At 45.2% G+C, this 19,113-nt stretch overlaps 1 protein-coding gene across 2 annotated transcripts; it reads right to left on the bottom strand.

Annotated features, from left to right (window-relative positions):
- Positions 1 to 1,797: 1,797 nt before the first annotated feature.
- On the bottom strand, positions 1,798 to 17,739 carry PIN1 (peptidylprolyl cis/trans isomerase, NIMA-interacting 1). Of its 2 annotated transcripts, XM_006277052.4 has the most exons (5): positions 17,630 to 17,739; positions 15,713 to 15,913; positions 6,394 to 6,504; positions 5,489 to 5,554; positions 2,840 to 3,008 (listed from the first exon to the last, which is right to left on the bottom strand). In XM_006277052.4, exons 1-4 carry the CDS (start codon positions 17,685 to 17,687, stop codon positions 5,514 to 5,516), a joined length of 411 nt encoding a protein of 136 aa, XP_006277114.2. In that variant the 5' UTR covers positions 17,688 to 17,739; the 3' UTR covers positions 2,840 to 3,008; positions 5,489 to 5,513. The 2 variants fall into 2 exon arrangements, with proteins under 2 accessions (XP_006277113.2, XP_006277114.2); XM_006277051.4 differs by lacking the exon at positions 5,489 to 5,554 and having other exon boundaries at positions 1,798 to 3,008.
- Positions 17,740 to 19,113: the final 1,374 nt, after the last annotated feature.

Here is a 19,113-nt window from a genome sequence, read left to right as displayed (position 1 = left end):
CAATGTCACGCTTTCCTACTACCACAAGGCTCCCAAGAACACGCAACTCAAACACCAGGATGACAGAACAAGGCAGCATACAGTGCCCTAGACTTACCAGCCCAGAGGGAACCTGCTTCTTGGGAATCCCAGGAGGTCAGCTATTTCTGCTACTACCACAGCAGGGCCTCCTGGCCAGGAAAGGAAAAGGGCTGGTCAGGTGGCATTATTGACGGAAGCACTAAGCACTTAAGTGCTTTTGCTGTGGAGGCAGCAATGCAGGACACTTCTCTCCACGTATATCACAGGTCTGGATGAGCCCAATTAGGCATGCTCATGGGAAGAGTGAGAGCAGCTCAGACCAGCAGCCCGTTTAGCCCCATCTCCAGTCCCCAACACAATGAGTAAATCTCACAGTGGACCATTAGGAAAACTGTGCTCATAAGGGTAAGATTTTCCCAGTTTCCACTCAGCAGCTGTTTCGTGCCTGTGCTCACAGGAGCTGCTGACTGTGGGATGGCACTTCGTCCAGGTCAGGGACTATGCACAGCATGTTTAACACAGCAGGAACACACCCAGGAAAACAAGCAATACCTAGCTAATGAGGACAGCCAGTCTGTGCCAAATGCTTTCTGGAATCTAACCCAGGGCCATAGCTTCCAGCAGAGTCCCCATAGGTCTCGCACCCTTTACCAGTAAAACCAGTCACCTTGTTCCTCCTGTACGAAACAGGCTGAAATAACAGTGATTGCCCTACGTTCTCTCCATCCCACCTCCTACAACTGAGCAGCCCTGATCTATTCCACCTCTTCCCACCTGTAAAACCTGCCAGGCTTCTCATGCATCGCATAGTTTATATCCTGACTGCTGTTGCACCTTTTGGAGGGAAGACAGGGAAATGAACCAAATACTGGGACCTGTGTAGCTCAGACTTAAGCCTGTTACAATTGGGGAAACAAAAACCCACAGCTTAGGCTGCTTCAGAAAACATTTAGCTGCCAACGCTTTTGCTATTGCACCACACTTCACTACTGATATGACATCTCCACTTCCCTTTATTTACCTTTGATCCTGCTTATAAGATACTGCACAGTAATTTGAGGTAATTTTCCTTTTCTAAGTTCTCACCTGCTTGTCACCCCATAGCTAGATTTTTTTTTAAATCAATGTGTTGCTATGGAAACCAACTTTCATCTGAGGCACAAGAGCCTTCTATTTCCCCAACCTGGCTCGCAAGGGAAAGAGCAGAAGCAGAAATGCAAGAAATATTCAGATGCCTCTCGCTTTAGGTGATCACCTTAATTGGAGGGTGCTTTTGGGAGATGTCGTCTTTCCCCATTTCCAAACAAGACGGGAGTTCTATTTTTTTATTTTTTTTTAAAGCACACAGAGGAGCCATTCACTGTTATGGCTGGTCTGACATCATGAAGGAAACCTCTGTAGATTTGCAGAACAGAAGCAGGAAAACAGTTACTGAATTAAGCTAAAAAGTCAGAGGTGCCACTGTTATATGGAGTAGCACCCTACACCAAGATATCAGCAGAACTGCTTGCTGAGAAAGGCAAGTCCCAGCACAAGCAAGAAATGACAGAATCTGGCCTGAGTTTCTGGGAGCATAACGTTTGCCTGATTCTGTTTTAAGACCCAGAGACTTGGTGAGAACGGATTTTTTGATCCCAGAGGAGTCGCATTTCCATTTTATGACCAAATCAGACAGTCTTCTCTATGCATGCTGCATACGGGTTGGTTTTGTTTTTCAAACAGGAAGAAAGAGATCTTTACAGTGAGAGGGGAAATAATCAATGCCAGAGCATCTGAAATGTTTAATTGGAGAGGGCTTTATTTTCTGCTTAAGAGAATTGGAACTATATAGCTTGTTTGCACTGGACCAAAGCTGGGATTTTTTTCTGTTATTTTACTAAACATAAGCAATGCAACGTAACTGGAAACAATGACTTACAGTGTTTAACCACAAGTGGATAAAAAGAAGCTTGAGGAAAACAGCCTTCTCTCTAGACTGGAATCCTTTATTACAGTCCCTCCTACAGAATGGCACTCATATCTCAATGATGGAGTGATCTCATGCTGGGATGATTAACACACAGCATCCTACATACCTCTATACAGTTTAACTGGCTAGAGACCTTCCTACACTGCAACTACTGTCCAATAACCTCTTCTGTTTATCCTTACAACCAAAAGGCATCTTCAAGTTTTAAGTCAATGAAATGGCAGAGGTGGAGGGAGCTCCAGGTACCATCGTGCGGCAGGACATATGGACAGCTGAATGAAGAGTAGCTACAGGCAGGCACAAGAGACTGGCTGAACTGGACCAGCCTAGCTCTTTGCTTGGTGTCTTAAGGTCAATTTTTAAATAACTTTAACAGATCGGTTCTGCGAACAAATGAGCTGGCTGCAGACCAAATGCCATTTCTTCTGGATTTTTTTTTAAACAAATGTGCAGGGAAGCTGGGTGGGGATTTCATTCCATCCTAACGCCAGAGCTCACAAGTCAATTTTGCCACCATCAGTGCAGTACTGTAATAAATACTCTGTATCTTTAATAAGGTGGATGTGAGAAGCATTGAAGTGTGACCTTTAGCATTGACACATCTCCTAAACTCAGGAATTGTCAATAAAAAACTCAAGCAGCTGTGGCATGCCAGAAAATTTTAACATTCTCTCTGCTTATGAAAGATGCTACTGTCTTATTTTGATTGCATTATCATCCTTGGCTAACCATGCATCTCTACAGGTGGAAAACATTGTGTCAGGTGCCACAGAAGGTATTGAGATATGAAATGAGCTTTTTTTTTTTTTTAAACTGTATATGAAGTTCGTTCGGGAGAGTGCAGGGTTGGCGTAGATTTTTCCTTTCTTCCCCTCGCCCTTTCCTTTCTACATTGTCACCAAGGCACTTCATTCTGTGCGGAGGATGATGTGGATCCCTGAATCTGTGAAAACTGGTCCGCTCATCTCGCCAGGCCTCAGCGCAAATGAGGCATCTTCAAAAGGTTTCTGCATCTGACCTGCAGAGAGCAGCAACGAGAAAGTTCAATTAAGCCAGGAAAGAGTCAGAGACCTCTCTGAACAAACCAGCCTCAAACAAACATGGCCTCCAGGCAAGCAGCAAAGTCACCAATTAATAACTGGCAGGGGGCATTCATTTCCGTCTGTTCCCTGAAGGCACTCCACACCATCTCTTATACTCATGACTCAGATACAGGGCTTTAGTTCAAACCCGGTAAACATCGCTGCTGCAAGGAAAAAGTGTTTCAGAAAGCAGGGATACTCAAAGGCAGAGGAAATCGGTTCAGCAAATTCACTGGCACAAGTGATGTCAGTCTTTCAGTCTCGGATGCCCTTAAGGCACACAGAGGGGAGAGATGTGGTGTGCATTACAAGTTGCACTAAATAATTTACAAGACACGCGTGGGTAATGTCATGACCTAGATAAAGAGCGCACTTACTGCTTAGGTCTCCAAGTCACCGACTTCCTGGCAGTTTAGCAACTGAGGCTTTAGGAAGCCAGATGTGATGCTAGGCTGGCCCCTGCGCAAGGAGTACCAAGCAGGAAAACTATAGCAATTCTGCAGCAGGCCAGAAAGAACAGGCAGAGGTAAGTGTTCAGTCAGAATGCGAGCCGAGAGAGAAGCAACCTGTCTGCTAGAAAGGGTTCAAGAGGAACAGGATCTTGGCCCAATTTACTTCAACCAGAAGTTAGAGCAGAGAAACTGCTGCAACAATGAGGTGTGGCTGCTCCCAGCAGGTCTGTCTCGTGGTACACGCACCAAATGCTTCAGCAGAAGGATGAACTGCTGGTCAGAAGGGACCAAGCAGCAACAAAGCCTCATGGCACGTACAGAGCCATTACTCCCTGTGCTTCGCACTGCTGGCATTTGCCTTGAGACGCCTGAAAAGATACAGATCAGCCTCTTGCCAAACACACAACATAAATCTCCTGTAAGTTTATGACCCTTGTCTCAGAGTTTCAAGACAGTGCTGCAGCTTTGGACTCTACCACACATTAGGAGACGGCTACAGAAAGCTCACAGACAGCGTGACGGATGGATTGTCGACAGACTTTTTTTTTTTTCCCCAAACAGACATTTCAGTGATATACTAATCTCTTCGGGAACTAAAGCTTTCCAGCCCCTGCACAAGGCATACATCCTAGATGCAGCACATGTAGCAGAGGAGCTGCTCTGGAATTTATATTTTACTTGAGGCACTAAATCCATCCATACCCATTTCTGTAGCAAGACAGCAAGATACCATGAAGGCTCAATTCCTCCCTTCCTGGATTAGTCCTAATAGCTTCAGCTAGATATTTTCCCCTTCACAAAAAGCTCAGTTTATTGCCAAAGGGACTTGATATATAGGACTTTCCAGAGTTCTGCTTTGCCCCTTAGTTCTGTAGTTAGATTAACTGGTAGGAAAGACAGAATGCTTGCCTGTCCCACTTATTCTCATTATAAGACCAGCTGCGCTTGCTGCTCTGACTGAGAACTGCACAGTAAAAACCCTTCCTCTTCAGATTTTATTTTATTTCTGGTAGTAGCCTAGTATTTTTACTTCAAACAAGGAAATAACTTCTCTGCTGCACCAAAATAATCTTCCGAAAAGCAAAAGTGTCAATTACTTGCAGTTTTTCAAGAAGATAAATTGGAATGTTTTATCAGTTTCACCTCTAAAGTAACCAGTACTCATAGATCTAATAAATTATGTTTGCAGCCCAACAAGAGCAGAGGCAAAGATAGAGACTGAACGTGACATCTCGAAAGCAGAGCAGCCACTCGTGGTTCTAGTGTCATCTAGTGGAGACAGGTTCTTGCAACATTTCTTTGCTTTTTGCTTAAATCAGGAGAAATCTCTTTCCATAAGTCACGAAGGACCACAATGAACTGACAGTTTCCAAATGAACCCAAAATAGCAGTCACAGCAACCCAAGATTAATGGGTGTTTCATTGTATAAGAATCCATAAAATGCCATTGCAAGGGACTCTCTAAAAGGAAGCGTTTTCTTCCTCAAATATCATTTGACTGGGGTACAAATTAAATCCCTAAGTATAACAGCAGTTAAGACAATATCTCAGTGGGGGGGGGGGTGGAACTCCATAATCAAGAATTAGGTTTCTAAAGACAGCTTCAGTCACTACAATCTGGGGGCTGCCTAAAGTAGCAGAAGCCAGACTTGGTTACTCAAAAGGTCCCTTCTAACCCCGACTCTGAGGCAGCCACTCGTGTCTATTTTAACCCCTCTAATGAGGCATTTTCTCCTGTGCTACCCTGGACCCTTTTGCGTTTGCATTACCAATTATGCAGTGTCTTGTGCACTGTCTGCCATTCCAACATCCTTGTACAACTCTGCAAGTGCAGGAGATTCCCACAACCAGATTTGCACCCTTGCTGCCAGGCAGGTATCTAAAATGTTCCTCATCCCACTAGCCCTGAAAATAAACTTGAAGTGAAGTCCCCACCACTCTAAATGCAGTGGATCCCTTCTCACCATTTCAGTCTGTAGACAGCTCTCCTTAGACTCTGCTCTTTTGGGTCTTGTTTCCAGCTCCTATGACTTAAGGGCACAGGTTTTCAAGAGACAAAAAATGCCATATTTGACTACAGATTTCTTGACTTATCCAGTTAAAATGTGCAAGGCAGGCACCAGTCTCTTACATACTTTTTTTGATTCATTCTTTTAAGCTACTGTAGCTACATTTGCGTAATCTCATTACTTTGTTCTACTCACTAGACACTGAAGCTGTGCGCCACAACAAACAGTCAAATGATTTGAGAATCGCTGTCCCACAGTTGCTCAGTCTCCTTTCTAAATTTCAAACGACACTTTGTTTTATGTGCCCTAACAAGTCCCCTGCTAATAAGCATACACAGAGAAGTTTCTTGCAATCATTCCCTTGCAATGCAGAACAGCAATTCTGTAATGAATTCCCTCACCAGCAACATTATTGTGGGTTGGCTATGAATTGTACCTGCTTTCACAATTTGTTAATAGCCTCCCCATTTAAGATTATAGCACTTAATTATTTATCTGGTTTGCTATTAGCAAAATTTACCTATTTTCTCTTTATTCACGGTCTGCTACACTAAGCAACTGGATTTCTATTCACTGTGGCTAGAAAAAAAAAAATCTTTTTTCTAAAAGATTTTATAAAGGACGTTTGTGTAACATTCTCTCTGCCTAGAATAATATTATGGCGGCATTCTTAATTGGTTTAACTTCCAAGCAGCAAACTACATTTTCTGCACAGCAGGCTACCAAACACACAAATCCATTTTCACATTCATTCCTCAGCAGAGGGACATATTATTAATCCCCACCCCCTGCTAGCAAAGTCAGCACCGGCCCTGTAATCTCAGTCTTGTATACGTAAGGTCATGCCAAGCCAGACCTACCTCTCCCAAAAGCACCCAGGTCACCTCCGGCTTTTGCTGAGCTGCAGTCGCTGAATTGGGAAGCCAGAGATTCAAAGTCCTCTTCTCCCGATTTAATCTTCTGGATGTAGCCTGTTGACAGAGACAGCATTTAGCCATCAGAGCAAAGAACAGGGCCAAGGGAGGGGAATGTTTATAAAGAGAAGGGAGGACAAATTTAAAAAAGAATGTTCATTACTGAGGAGTGTTTCAAAGGTGCTGCTTTTGCTCTGCATGGCATCTCAGAGACCCCTTTGTCCCAGCACCCTTCAACAAGAGGCAGAAAACACCACTGCAGAAGTGCCACAGATCCAAGGAATTAGCACAGCAGCTCAAGATTTTCCTCTTCCATTGCTTTTACTGCCAAACAGTGGCCTGCTGCTGCACAGAGCCATGGCCAAGCTGTACATGCCAGTATGATTCTGCCACCTAGCGTGTTTGCATTACAATGTAGCTGATCACGTAATTACCATTTCACAGATGCTCATGGAGTGCCTTTTACTGGCTGCACTGTGCACTCCAGACAAGCCCCTGACAGTCATTTATCAGACATGCCACAACCAGTTTCAGTAGAGTTACTTCCCCAATTTCACTCGCTGTGCCCCAGTTCTACAACCAGCAGCTACGGGACCCATCTCCCAGCAACTCTCACCTCAGATGCCTTTTCACTACTCAACCAAGCATGCACAGCAGTCTACATTGCAAAGTGCAGTGCACGCGAGAAGTGAAGCTTTCAAAGCACTCGATTTAAATCAAGTCAAAATTAACTTCCATCACAACACTCAAAAGCACTTCTCATCAAGTGCTTTTTTTTCCCAAGCACATTCCAATCTTCTTCATGTCTGGCCATTTCACTGCAAGCTGTTCACTGCAAGGAGGGCTGCTCTTTTAAGTGTAGAAACTCATCGCTGTCCTTCAAAAGCCAAGAATGTGTGTTCAAAAAGAGATTCACCCTTGGAAGAAAAGAGGCCAAGCATAAAATTTTCAGCTAAATAAGCGAAAAATTGAGAAAGATGTGGGGCCTTTAAAATATCTGCCAACACTTTACTATGTAGCTTAGTACTGCCAGCACCTACATTAATTTGCCCTTCTATCCATGAAACAAAAAAAACTAGAAACCTCTTCATCTTTCAGATCACTCCTTCAAACCAGCCTCTTAATAGTGTTTGACTGACTTCAGAGGGTGCCGGCTGCCAACACGGGGCATCAACAGCATTTAGTCAAAGACAAGCAGAACGCCCAGTTTCAGACATCTCTGAATATTGCCACAACAGCCCGTATTTAATGGCTCTGAAATCATTAATCTGAGCAAAGGATCTGAGCATGAACAGCTTAGAGCAGTAGTTCTCAATCTTTTTAAACAAAGGGCACCCCTCATTAAACTCAAGCATCCCATCCCCTCCCCCTACCTCAGAAAATGTCAACTCTTAGCTTTCACTCTTTTGTTACTTCAGAAAAAGAATAGAATAGTTCTTCTTGTTAGAGAGAATAGTTAGAGGGAAGGTTCAGGTTGGACATCAGGAGACATTACTTTATGGTTAGGGCTGCCAGGCTCTGGAATGGGCTCCCAAGGGAGGTGGTACTCTCTCCTGCCTTGGGGTCTTCAAGAGGAGCCTGGACATATATTTGGTTGGGGTGATAGGACTCCGGCACCCATTTCTGCCTGGGGGAGGGGGTCGGACCTGATGATCTGTTTAGGTCCCTTCTGACCCTAAGCATTATGACTATGATTTCTGCAAAGAGCTCAGGAAGGCCACACCAGGGCAGGGATATTTTTGACATCATGAATTTCTGTTTGTAATCTATAGGTTTACTCTGTGAATTACATGCACATGTCTGTATATCTAGCAGTGCTAATAGTGTACAGCACCCTTTAAGGGGATCTCACAGTACCCTAGTTGAAAAAAAAGAAAGTCATTGCTTTAGACCATGTGTAGTTCTGCTGAGCGCTTAGTCATTGGAAATCAGAGGCATTGGAAGCAATAATGTCTCACTAGGCTCAGCCTAGTGCTTTCCTCCAATGACTCCTCAAAATGGACTGCCAATATTTCCACCAGGAAAGCTATTGTACACATTACCTGGACAGTCCAGTACTATCCTTTAAGTGCTGGGTTTATTTCCCTTCTGAGCCACAGGCTCCCACAGCTGGGTCTCCCGGGTGTCACTCCCCACTTCCATACAACGAAGACAGCAGCACTGCCTGATTTCTGGGACAAGCAATGCTCACAAAAGTAAGAGCAAGCAAGCAAGCTAAGGTTCTGATCAAAGAAGCCTGACTTTCCCCAGTTTTAAAGCACGGTCCCCTCTTTCATCTCTGAAGAGAATCATTGAAGGCAGCAGCTGCTATGTAAAGGGAAGTGCAGCACTTCAAATGGGCACTAACACCTGGTGAAGTCTTCAGAACTATATGGCAAGCTGCACATGGAAGTTAGACGGCTGCTGGTTTTCCTAAAGCTCTCCAAGTACAGGATGTTGTTTAGCCTTCCACTATCAGAAGCTGAATTTCCCAATGACAGTAACTTATCTGAGCACTGTAGACTGAGCGTATGGAGTCCTCTCACAAGGTGGGCACCTGGACGCTAAATTTCAGGATGGTTATGTTCACTGCCCAAATACAGCAAGTGGAAAAGCCCTATCTGAGCATGTATGTGCAGAGTCACCTGAAGTACTTTGAATGCATTTGGGGATGTTCAGAATGAACGAGGGCAGCCTTAGAAGTGATGAAGTTGGAGGACAGAACAAGAGTTTCCAATCTGGTTTCAATGCTACTTACTCCTAAGCATAGCTCTAGAAGTGCTCCTGCATCAGTAAATATTTTCACAGTTTAACTGCGCTAACACAGAAAACAAGTGCCACTGTGATTTCTTTGATATGAAACTGTACATGGAAGCATGCATGGCATTTTCCAGAGCCTGTCAGGGGACGGGCAACTTAAAGACCAACTCAACAGGTCACATGGACAACCAACAAGCCAACCCACTATGCAAGATCAAAATTGGAGGGATGATGGAAGAAACTGGCGGTGAAGGAAAAGAGTAAGGCCATAAAGCCAGTGACAAGTGGAGAACACAGAACAATTAGAGGTGAAACAGGGGAGCTTCAAACTAGCTGTGATAACAGCAAGTGTATGCAGCAGAGATGTGCAGAGCCTTGACAGCTGTTTCTTAAGGAGGACAAAGATGCAAATACAAGTACCACTTGGAAAGGAAAGTTTATGGAAGGAGTTCTGGCCTCTATAACCAAAGTGGCAATTTCTGCTTTGCCACAGGGGTACAGCAGATTACTGCACTCTACATTTAACTCTCTCAGGCTTAAAGCACTTGGTCAGAATTTTAAAATGTTGATAGATTTAACGTCCTCATTGTACATGAAAGACCACACAGACCTGTCTTCAGTGAGTTCTCAAAACCCCAGAAGTGCATGCAAACATGGGGCAGTTGTGAAGTCATCACAGTAAGCAAGCAGGATAGTCAAGATTACTAGTCATTTGCACACAGTTACACCAACAATTCCCAAACCACTGTACACACACACACACTCTCAGATTTTGTTCAATGCCAGTAAGAATCTTAGTCTGTTTGACTAAGCTTGCCTATTTTTATGAGCTGAAAAAAAAGGAAGATTGGTTTTCATTTGAAAACCAAGCTGCTGTAATTTTAGGGCAGATTTCTTCCAAGTAGCTCCCAGTATGACACTGTCTTCTTCAGACTGAAATCGAGCCCAATACACCAATTTTTATTTTTTAGAAGTCTCTGGATTTATTTTTGCTACAGCACATCTTTCTCCCTCAACATTCAATCAATTGGAACCTTTCAATGGCAGCAACTCCCAGGGCCCTAACGCATGCAGTTATGCAAGGGATTTAGTGAAAAATTCTCTCTCTTACTGGGCTAACTAGCCATAGAACTGAGGCCAGTAGAAAAAGTGCTAAGAGCAAATAGGAATGAAAAGAAGAAAATGGGGACTGGATCTAGCTGGGTGGCTGGGGGGGGTGGCAGGGCGGGGGAGAGGAGAGGGGAAAACAGAACAGGGGACATACAGGTCCTTTGACTATAATTACAAGCAACTGAAGTTTACCTCCATTCCTCAAAAGGGATCAGATTATTTGCTTCAGTTCAAAAGCACTAGCAGTACTGGAAGTAGCGTCATTCAGTTAAGGGGTTTATGCATATCTTAGTCATGCTGACTGAACTAAGTACATTACTTAGAGATGGGAGAAAAAAAGAAACAGAGCTCACAGAAAGCCATCTATGCATTATAGCTATGTATCCATAATATCTTGTGTTTTTGGACTAGATGAACTCTAGAAGTCTCTTCCAGACCTACTTCTCTATCTCAGAGCCAGTTTGAAGATTCATGCAAGATCAAAAGCAAGAGGTCCATCACACAGCAGCTTACTTCATTGCTTGTATCTGGGCAGAAAACTTCTCTTCACATTTCCCCCCACCACCATTTTAAGGATAAATGGATATTGTTTATCCGATTAAACTAAGCTGTCTGGAGCGCAAACAGTGTATTTGCCCAATAGGTTTGCTGTCAAAAGAGAGTTTATCTAAAACGCTCGTTTGCATCACCTTAAATGCGTATTTAATTGCAAGCACAATCCCAGCCACATCAGTAAGCATGTCACTCCTGGTCACACCAAGAAATACCAGGAAATCCTTAAGTCAGGAACTCGTTTAGAAAATCCTTGAAGTGAAAGGAGCCCCAAGCTGACATGGCAGTTTTTGGGAATTATTTGAGCTAGCAATTCCCTGCAAATACAGGGAACTGGACCCTATGGCCCAGGAAGCCAAATCCAGCCCTATACTCCTATGAGTTGTGTGACTGTACCATGACCTTCATGTTAACAGCTTTCAGGCTGTGAGGCTGTTAAAAATGAATTTCACAAGCCAGCGAACTGAAACCAATCAACCTGGCACAGGGAAGTGGAGCTTGGTAATTACAGCTTTGCTAATTTGACTAGCTCAGGCACAAAACCTACTTGCCAACTGGATGTATGCTTCTTAGACACAAGACTGGGGTCAGCTCCTTATTCTGGAAGAGACAACTTGTGCAGCCTTGGGTAACATACTTACTCCCTGTGTCTCAGATCTCAAGGGCATAGAAGAGGATTATAAATATGAAAGGATTGTTTAGAACAAATTCTTCAGGACAGATACCAGACTGTAGAAAAGCACTTCATACAATGCCATGTGAGAAATGAGTTACACTGGAGACAAAGGGGACTACCACAAACTTGCAAAGTGAGAAAGAAGTGATGGACTGAAGAACAAGCATCACGCTGGAATGGTAGTTCCTAATGGAATTTCTTGGTTGCGGGACTGACCTTGAGTAATGTTTTCATTAATGACCTTGAAGTAGAAAGGAAGAGCACACTAATGGAAACTGCTGATGACATGGAGTCAAGACACTTGTCAATACAGAAACTCAGAATCACATCCAGAACTGGCTAGTCTTGAGGACCAGGATAAGAAAAATGAAGTGAAACTCAGCAACATAAAATGCATGAATTCCTGCTATCAACCAGAAGCTCATCAGCTGGAAAAAAAGGAAGACAGCCCTGAGCATCCCCACTGATCACAGGATGGACTGAGCCATCAAAACAATGTCGCTGTGAAATAGGCAAACACAATCCTAGGTTGCAAGTGATTTTCATTACAGACCAGGCATATTAGTACAAGGCAGGGGTGAGCCCTCATCTAGAATACTGTGTGCACTTCTGATCAGCAACACTCAAAAGAGGAATTGAGACCGAAAAATGTGCGGGGGAGGGCTATGGAAATGACCTTGGAAGAGGAGAGAAAAATCTTGGCTTGATCAGCCTAGCCAAACAAATGGAGGGAGTGCAACTGCTCTGTGTAAGTACATCAGGGGGCTCTCACCCTGGAAGGAGAAGAGTTATTTCAACAATATTGGTACAAAAACAAATGGATATAAACTAGCCATGAAGAAATTTAGGCTTGAAGCAGGTGTCTAGTCTTCAGAGGAGTGAGGTTCTGGAATGCACCCTACCTCAACAAGAACAGAAGGAAGCACAAAAAAAAGATTGTTTTCAGCATACAGATTGAGCAGCTTATGAATGGAGTTGATGCTATGGTTACAAGGGACTGGAGTCAGTGACCCAGGAGGCCCTGCCTTCCTGCTGTCACCATGCATCTATTCAGTGCCTGATAGAACAGGACCCTTAGCAATGATATGGAACAAATCAAATAAGGCAAAAACCTAAATTGTCTTCACCCACTGTAACATAACACACTAGAATGCATTAAAAACACCACTTTCCCCTAGTCATCTCCAGTCTACTTCCCTTATAACTGGAGAACCACAAGCAAAATATTTGATGCTAACCCAGTTTCACCTTTTTAAAATGTTAACCTTCCCCACATTCTCCAAGGAGAGGAGACTATAACAAACACTCCCCTTAAATTCCAATCTCAGATTCTTATCACATAAAACATTAATACCAGAGTTAAAGATTCTGAAGGAAATATCCTAGACATAACTGCTCTCTAAACAAAACATGAGAATGTGTGGTGCTGCGTCTGTCAAACAAATGCTTCCCTTGAGATCTACTTAAACAATTCTGTGCTATAATTACATTCATCAGGTACAGTGCATCTGCTCAGAGAAGTTCAATGATGCCTAACTGTTTGTCAAAAACTCCAGTGAGGCTAAGCTGTGCATCCAGGCAATGAATGTTAGGCTTTTTTTTTTTTTTTAAGAAACTTTATAATTTTCTGTCATGTTCAGGCTTGGATCTTTCCAAATCAACGGTATCAGTATACCATCTCACCTTTTTGGAGCAAGTAAAACACAGACAGCCTACATAAAATATGCATTAGTGGATGTTCCCTGTGACCTTTCTGGGGAATAGTGCTTACCAAGGACAGATGGGGGTGTTGGCAGAAAGATTTTTTTTGATCATGGCATTTCATTCTGCCAAGACAAAAATACAATGATAATAAAAGTGACGAATGAATAAATCCCTAATGGACTTTATCAAGAACACAGCAGGACGTTTACATGAAATAAGTTTTAATTACATCTCTAGCATCCTCAGGTGCCACAAAGGAAAAAAGATTGCTAAACATAAAAATTATCTGACTTTACTCTCCAGTGCTGTCAATCTGGCGCTTGCTTAAAAAAAAGAAATCAATTTAAAAATAAAAATTACATCTGCATCTTAGAACAAGATTAAAATGTCTTTTTCTATAACCTTATCAGATGACGAAGACCTGCTGTGTCTAAGATAAAGAAGGGCACCCAAGCAAAGTTATAAAGATGACATTCATTTGTTCAGGATGTTATTTTGGCTTCTAAGGGAAGATAAGCAAAGCACAGGACTTCTACTAACAGAAAGCCTAGTCAGGTAGGTAAACACCACTTAATAGATAACACCACCCAAGAGAACTTTTCCCTCTAAAATGTAATAATCTTCTCTCACTCGGGTTCAAGTTTAGGAACATCTGCTTTGTACTGTGCCAAAGGCACTGCTGTTTTACATTGTTGATCAGAAAAAGTAGGGATTCTGTGGTACAAATGTGCCAACTGTCACTAACGAGGGACTGAGATTTCCCTCTCCCCAGGCAGGTTTGTCCCTCTCCCCAAGGACATACCTTGGGCTCCCCATCCCCAAGCCACGGAAGGGGCAAGACTGGTCTAACAAACACACTGCTTTAGTTGCCCTTAAGCCCTAGCTGGAAGACCATTCTTCTGCTGATCCTTTTCACTGGGGTACATTTCACCTTAAGAGACCGAATTGATGAGGAGCTCCTCATTTAAGAAATAACTAGTTGCAGCTCAGTTGTAGCATTCCAAGCTATTCAGATTTTAAAGAATTCTCAACTGTCTGCATAACTCCAATAAGCGTTTGGGTTTAACACTCAGATTCCAGAGTTCAAACCAGCTACTGCATTGCCCCTGGTTACACCTATTTAACTTGACCGACTTAACAGACATTTCCCTGAGAAGATGCCAGCATTCATGGCAATTAATTCAGCATCTCTTTCAAAGGCTATTGGGCACCATCTGCTGGTGAGTACCCAGGCAAACTGCTGCTCAAAGGCTTATTGTTCAGTGGGGTGATTTCCTCATCAAAGGCTTTCAAATTCTGAGTGACAGTTTTTTTTTCATTAGACACTGGATCCAGGTAGCTGCCAGACATTTTTCCTCACCCTTGTTTCTGAACCCTTAAAAGCAACAAGCAACTTTAATGTAATACTATATGGTAATAAGTGCTCTATAACTTCAAGGGTTTGGGTTGTAGCCATGTTGGTCTAAGGACATAGGCAGACAAGGTTCCTTGGGTGAATTTGATATCCTTTATTAGACCAACCCAAATGGTTGGAGAATAGTTATTAAGCAAGCTTTCGGGTTCAAAAACCTGACGAAGGGTTTTTGAACCCGAAAGCTTGCTTAATAACTATTCTCCAACCATTTGGGTTGGTCTAATAAAAGATATCAAATTCACCCAAGGAACCTTGTCTGCCTACAACTTCAAAGCACTTCACAGAATATTAACTCATTTTCATAACAAGTCAAGACTGACTGCTATAGATTGGAACACAGGCCATGGTGCAAAGTCAGGAGACTTTCACCACAGATCCTCTGACCCTTGCACCGAACTCAATGAAGAGTGCCAACAGTAAACCAGAATTAGAATTCTGCCCCACAAGGCCCAAATTCACTGATTAGGAAACAGGATAGTTAGAAACTATTGCTGGCGCTGCAAAGGAAGATGTATCTTGTGATGGGTCCCATATACAGCAGGAAAGGCATGCAATTCCCTCACTCCCAAGAAATTTACTTGTCCACAGATATTCAAGATGTTTATACCTGGGGTTCAGTCCCAGGCAGAGATTCATCAAAATTTACAGTAACTGCCACCAGGACAAACAGGCAAATAAATATTAAACAAAAAAAGGAAGATGTTTAAGGAGCACTTGTTTTAGCATCAAATAATTGCTTTATTTTTTAATATAAAAATATACATTTACAAAGAAAATACAAACAAGCCTCTGACAACATTACAAAAACATAAAGGGGGAAACTGGCATGAGGATGGAAGGGGGAGGGAGGGTTCTATTCCTAAGTCATTTAGTCATGATCAGCAAATCATGCAGCAAAAGTGTTTCTCCAAGTGGCTGTGCTACACGAAAGTCCATGTTCAAACCACTTGCCTCAAAAAACTTTTATTTAGAGAGTTCAGGCCAATAAGCCACTTATTTCTGTGCTCATTTTTGGCCTTAACATGACTTTCCCTCACAATAACATCAATCTGCCTCCTGCTTTTACTTGCCATTTATAAGCTCCAGTGCCTCATCTTTGGTCCGTGTGATCTTTTCCTGCCTCCATGATGAGGGCCTTCTGGACTGGTTGTGTTTCACCAAAAGATGTGAGCAGCGCACTTTGGCCGGCTCCCCCTGGCCATTTTTCCCACCTCCGCTGGGGCGCTCCCATTGGCTGGCATTCGTAATGTGGTTGAAGTAATACACACGGCCTAGAAACAAGAAGGAAAAGAAAACCAGGTCTTTAGAAGATCCACAGCAATAGCCTCTTGCTTATCGCAGCAGATAAATTCTGGATTTCTGCAGGTGGGTGAAAATGTGGATGTCAGCTCACTGCAGAATCAGTGCAGAGGCTGGGAATACTTAACATCCCCATAATAACAGGCTGTCTCAGCATTACAGATTTCAGTCTATTAGAACTCTCTACCAAGGTTTTCTAGTGAGAAACAAAGATGCCCTGAGCAAAGCAGCTGCTCTACTCAAAACCAGACTCTTGACACCATCTCCCTTTCCAAAGTTGGGCAAGTCACTTTTACTTCAGTGAAAGTGGGATCAGGGTCTATGTCAAAAACTCTTGAAACCTTCCCAAAACAGCAGCAGCTTAAGTGCTGGCTGGCTCATTTGTAAAGCACCGATTATTCTTATGGAAGCAGCAAGTGCCTGCAGCTTTCCTGAGTCACATGACACCAACACATCTTCAGAAGCAGCACAGCGACATAGTGGAACTCTGCCCATTTTACCCCTGCAGCGAAGGTGAACGGTGCCGAGTTTCTGACACAGGGGGATTGTGTTTCATTCCAATCCAGCTTGCAACTGAGAGCACAAAGCATGGCAAAAATCCCTATCTATTTAGACCGGGTTTTTGGTTGTAGCTGTGTTGGTCTAAGGTCATAGACAGGCAAGGTTTTTTGAGTAAATGTGGTATCTTTCATTAGACCCATTGAGTACTCAGTTGGTCTAATAAAAAACATCACATCTACTCAAAGAACCTTGCCTGCCTATGTATTTAGATACATTTAGGGGGTAACAGTATCCTAATAAACAGATCCTTCAGTTAACAGGGCACAGTTTTCAAAGCAGCAATCACCTCTAACTATGCTGGGTGTTACACAAACAAGGGACCCCTGACCCTGAACTGACCTTTGCAGGCTGGAAGTGAGGAAGACACTCCTCCAAAACAAATCAGCCCTTTCTTTATCAGGAAAGGGCAGGCTTTCCCAGAAGCAGCCAAGAGTTTGGGGACACTGCTCTGAGATCAAGACAGCTAAAGCAATGTCCCAGCACTGCTGGAGCACCAACTGTAAAGGGTCCCCAACCCGCAGGATGAGGTCCACTCATTCATGCACTGGCAGGAGCTCAGACTCTGACTAAACAAATTGTGAGCACCTCCGACATCCTAAGAGGTGCCAGCCCGGGTCCAGAGCTCTGGGGCACTGCAATCACTGGACGAAAACCCCGACAACGGCCGGGTCTCTGTACACCGGGAGGGGGGGCAGGAGCAAAAGGCAATTCTAGTCTCACGACAAAGGGGACAAACCTCTGCTTGGCCGGGGAGGGGCCTAGACCCGCCTGGGCTCCCGAGGGAGCTCCGGGATCAGCGCGCGTTTTCCAGAGCCGCCCCCCCGCCCCCACGACGCATATCCCTCCCCAGAACCTCTCCCCCTGCCGGCGCGGGGCAGCTCCCCGGCCCCTCCCCCCGCACGAGGCGAGGAAAGGAGCGAGGCACCGCGGGGTCGGGCCCTGCCGGGGCCACAAAGGACCCACCAAGCCCCATCAAGAGCAGAGCGGCGCGGCCCGGCCCCACAGCCCGGCCCCGCCCTCCCAAGCCCCGCAGGGGCCCGGCCCAGCCCGCCCCGGCCTCGCGGCCCCCCAGCCGCAGCGCCCGGCCCCGGCCCCGCGCGGCCGAACGCCCGACCGCGCCGCTGTACCTGAGCTGCGGCTCATGCGCTTCTCCCAGCCCGCAGGCAGCTTCTCCTCCTCCGCCATCTTCCCTGCGCGCGGCACCTCCTCCCAGCCTCTTCCCCGCTGCCGCACGCGCTGCCACCCATTGGCTAGAGGAAGGCCCCGGGGCAGGATGCTGCGAACGGCCATTGGCTCAGAGGGGATCGTGGTCCCACCTCCAGGTCGCTCATTGGTGGAGAACACACTCCCCTTCCCTCCCAGCCCTGATTGACTCGGAGCGCTAGGCCGCAATAATCTCGGAAGAGATTCAGGTTCTGGTAGCTCGAATGTCGACGGCGGCCGGGGAGGGACAAGGGGCGTTGCGGAACGCCTGAGGAGTGCCGGGGAGCCCTCGGGGCCTCAGTGCAGGCGGTGCCAGGTGCCCCGGTTCCCAGCCGGGGTCGGGGGTGCCTTAACCGCGGGAGCGCGCAGGGGCGCCCCCAGGAGGCTAATTGACCGTCCTTGCAAAATGCAAATGACCCAGAGCCACGGAGCAGGCGCTGGTGCTGTGCAGGCCGGGTGCCTCTCGCGGCCTGGGCTCTGGATACGGCCTGGACCCCATCGCCAAGCCGCCCAGGTTGGGCCGCGGCGAGACGCAGGCGAAGGCAGGGGAGATTTGCAGCAGTCAGAAGCAAGAGCAGGCTGCAGCAGGTGCTGCAAGGGGCCAGCCAGGCCTACGGGAGCAAAACGGGCTGTCCCGATGACTACCACTTACTAGCTCCTGCTGTTACTTAAACTAAGGTTCAAGTATGAAGGACCCTCTCCAGCCTGTCCTTCACTGTCTCTAGGAGAGCCGTGCAGGTCGGAAGGCCAGGGAGGTTTGCATCTTCCCCAGACTAAATGCACAGATGCAATCATAGGTGCACAAGCTTTGCTCAGCAAGAGATGAAGTTTATGGATTTTTGATTTAATCTATGAGGTGTAAAGTGCAAATGTACATGCCTTCTGATTCATTGTATTGATCAGGCTGGAGCCAACTGGCTGCTCCCTGTGGTGGGGGGAGCTGCAGAAATTTGCATTTTGATAGTTTCCCCTCTGAGTCGCTAGTAGCTCTGCACCTGCTGCCTTCCTAGTGACATGCACCTTTTCTAGCTAGATTCATAGATGTTAGTCGGAAGGGACTTCAATAGATCATCAAGTCTGACCTCCTGCATAAGCAGGAAAGAGTGCTGGGTCTAGATGACCCCAGCTAGATACTCATCTAACCTCCTCTTGAAGACCCCCAGGGTAGAGGAGAGCACCACCTCCCTTGGGAGCCCGTTCCAGACCTTGGCCACTCGAACTGTGAAGAAGTTCTTCCTAATGTCTAGTCTAAATCTGCTCTCTGCTAGCTTGTGGCCATTGTTTCTTGTAACCCCCGGGGGCGCCTTGGTGAATAAATCCTCACCTATTCCCTTCTGTGCCCCCGTGATGAACTTATAGGCAGCCACAAGGTCGCCTCTCAACCTTCTCTTGCGGAGGCTGAAAAGGT

Source organism: Alligator mississippiensis, chromosome 8 (genome assembly GCF_030867095.1).
Source record: "Alligator mississippiensis isolate rAllMis1 chromosome 8, rAllMis1, whole genome shotgun sequence".
In the NCBI taxonomy this organism is placed as follows: domain Eukaryota; kingdom Metazoa; phylum Chordata; order Crocodylia; family Alligatoridae; genus Alligator; species Alligator mississippiensis.
The sequence above is the reverse complement of the archived record's forward strand: the minus strand, read 5'-3'. Positions and strand labels throughout refer to the sequence as shown.

Coding starts and splice junctions, on each gene's coding strand:
- PIN1 (XM_006277051.4), bottom strand. CDS start 17,687: ATGGCGGAGGAGGAGAAGCTGCCTGCGGGCTGGGAGAAGCGCATGAGC. Junction 6,505..15,712: donor GGCACTGGAGCTTATAAATG/GCAAGTAAAAGC, acceptor CTCTGTCAACAG/GCTACATCCAGAAGATTAAA. Junction 3,009..6,393: donor CCTGGGTGCTTTTGGGAGAG/GTAGGTCTGGCT, acceptor TGCTCTCTGCAG/GTCAGATGCAGAAACCTTTT.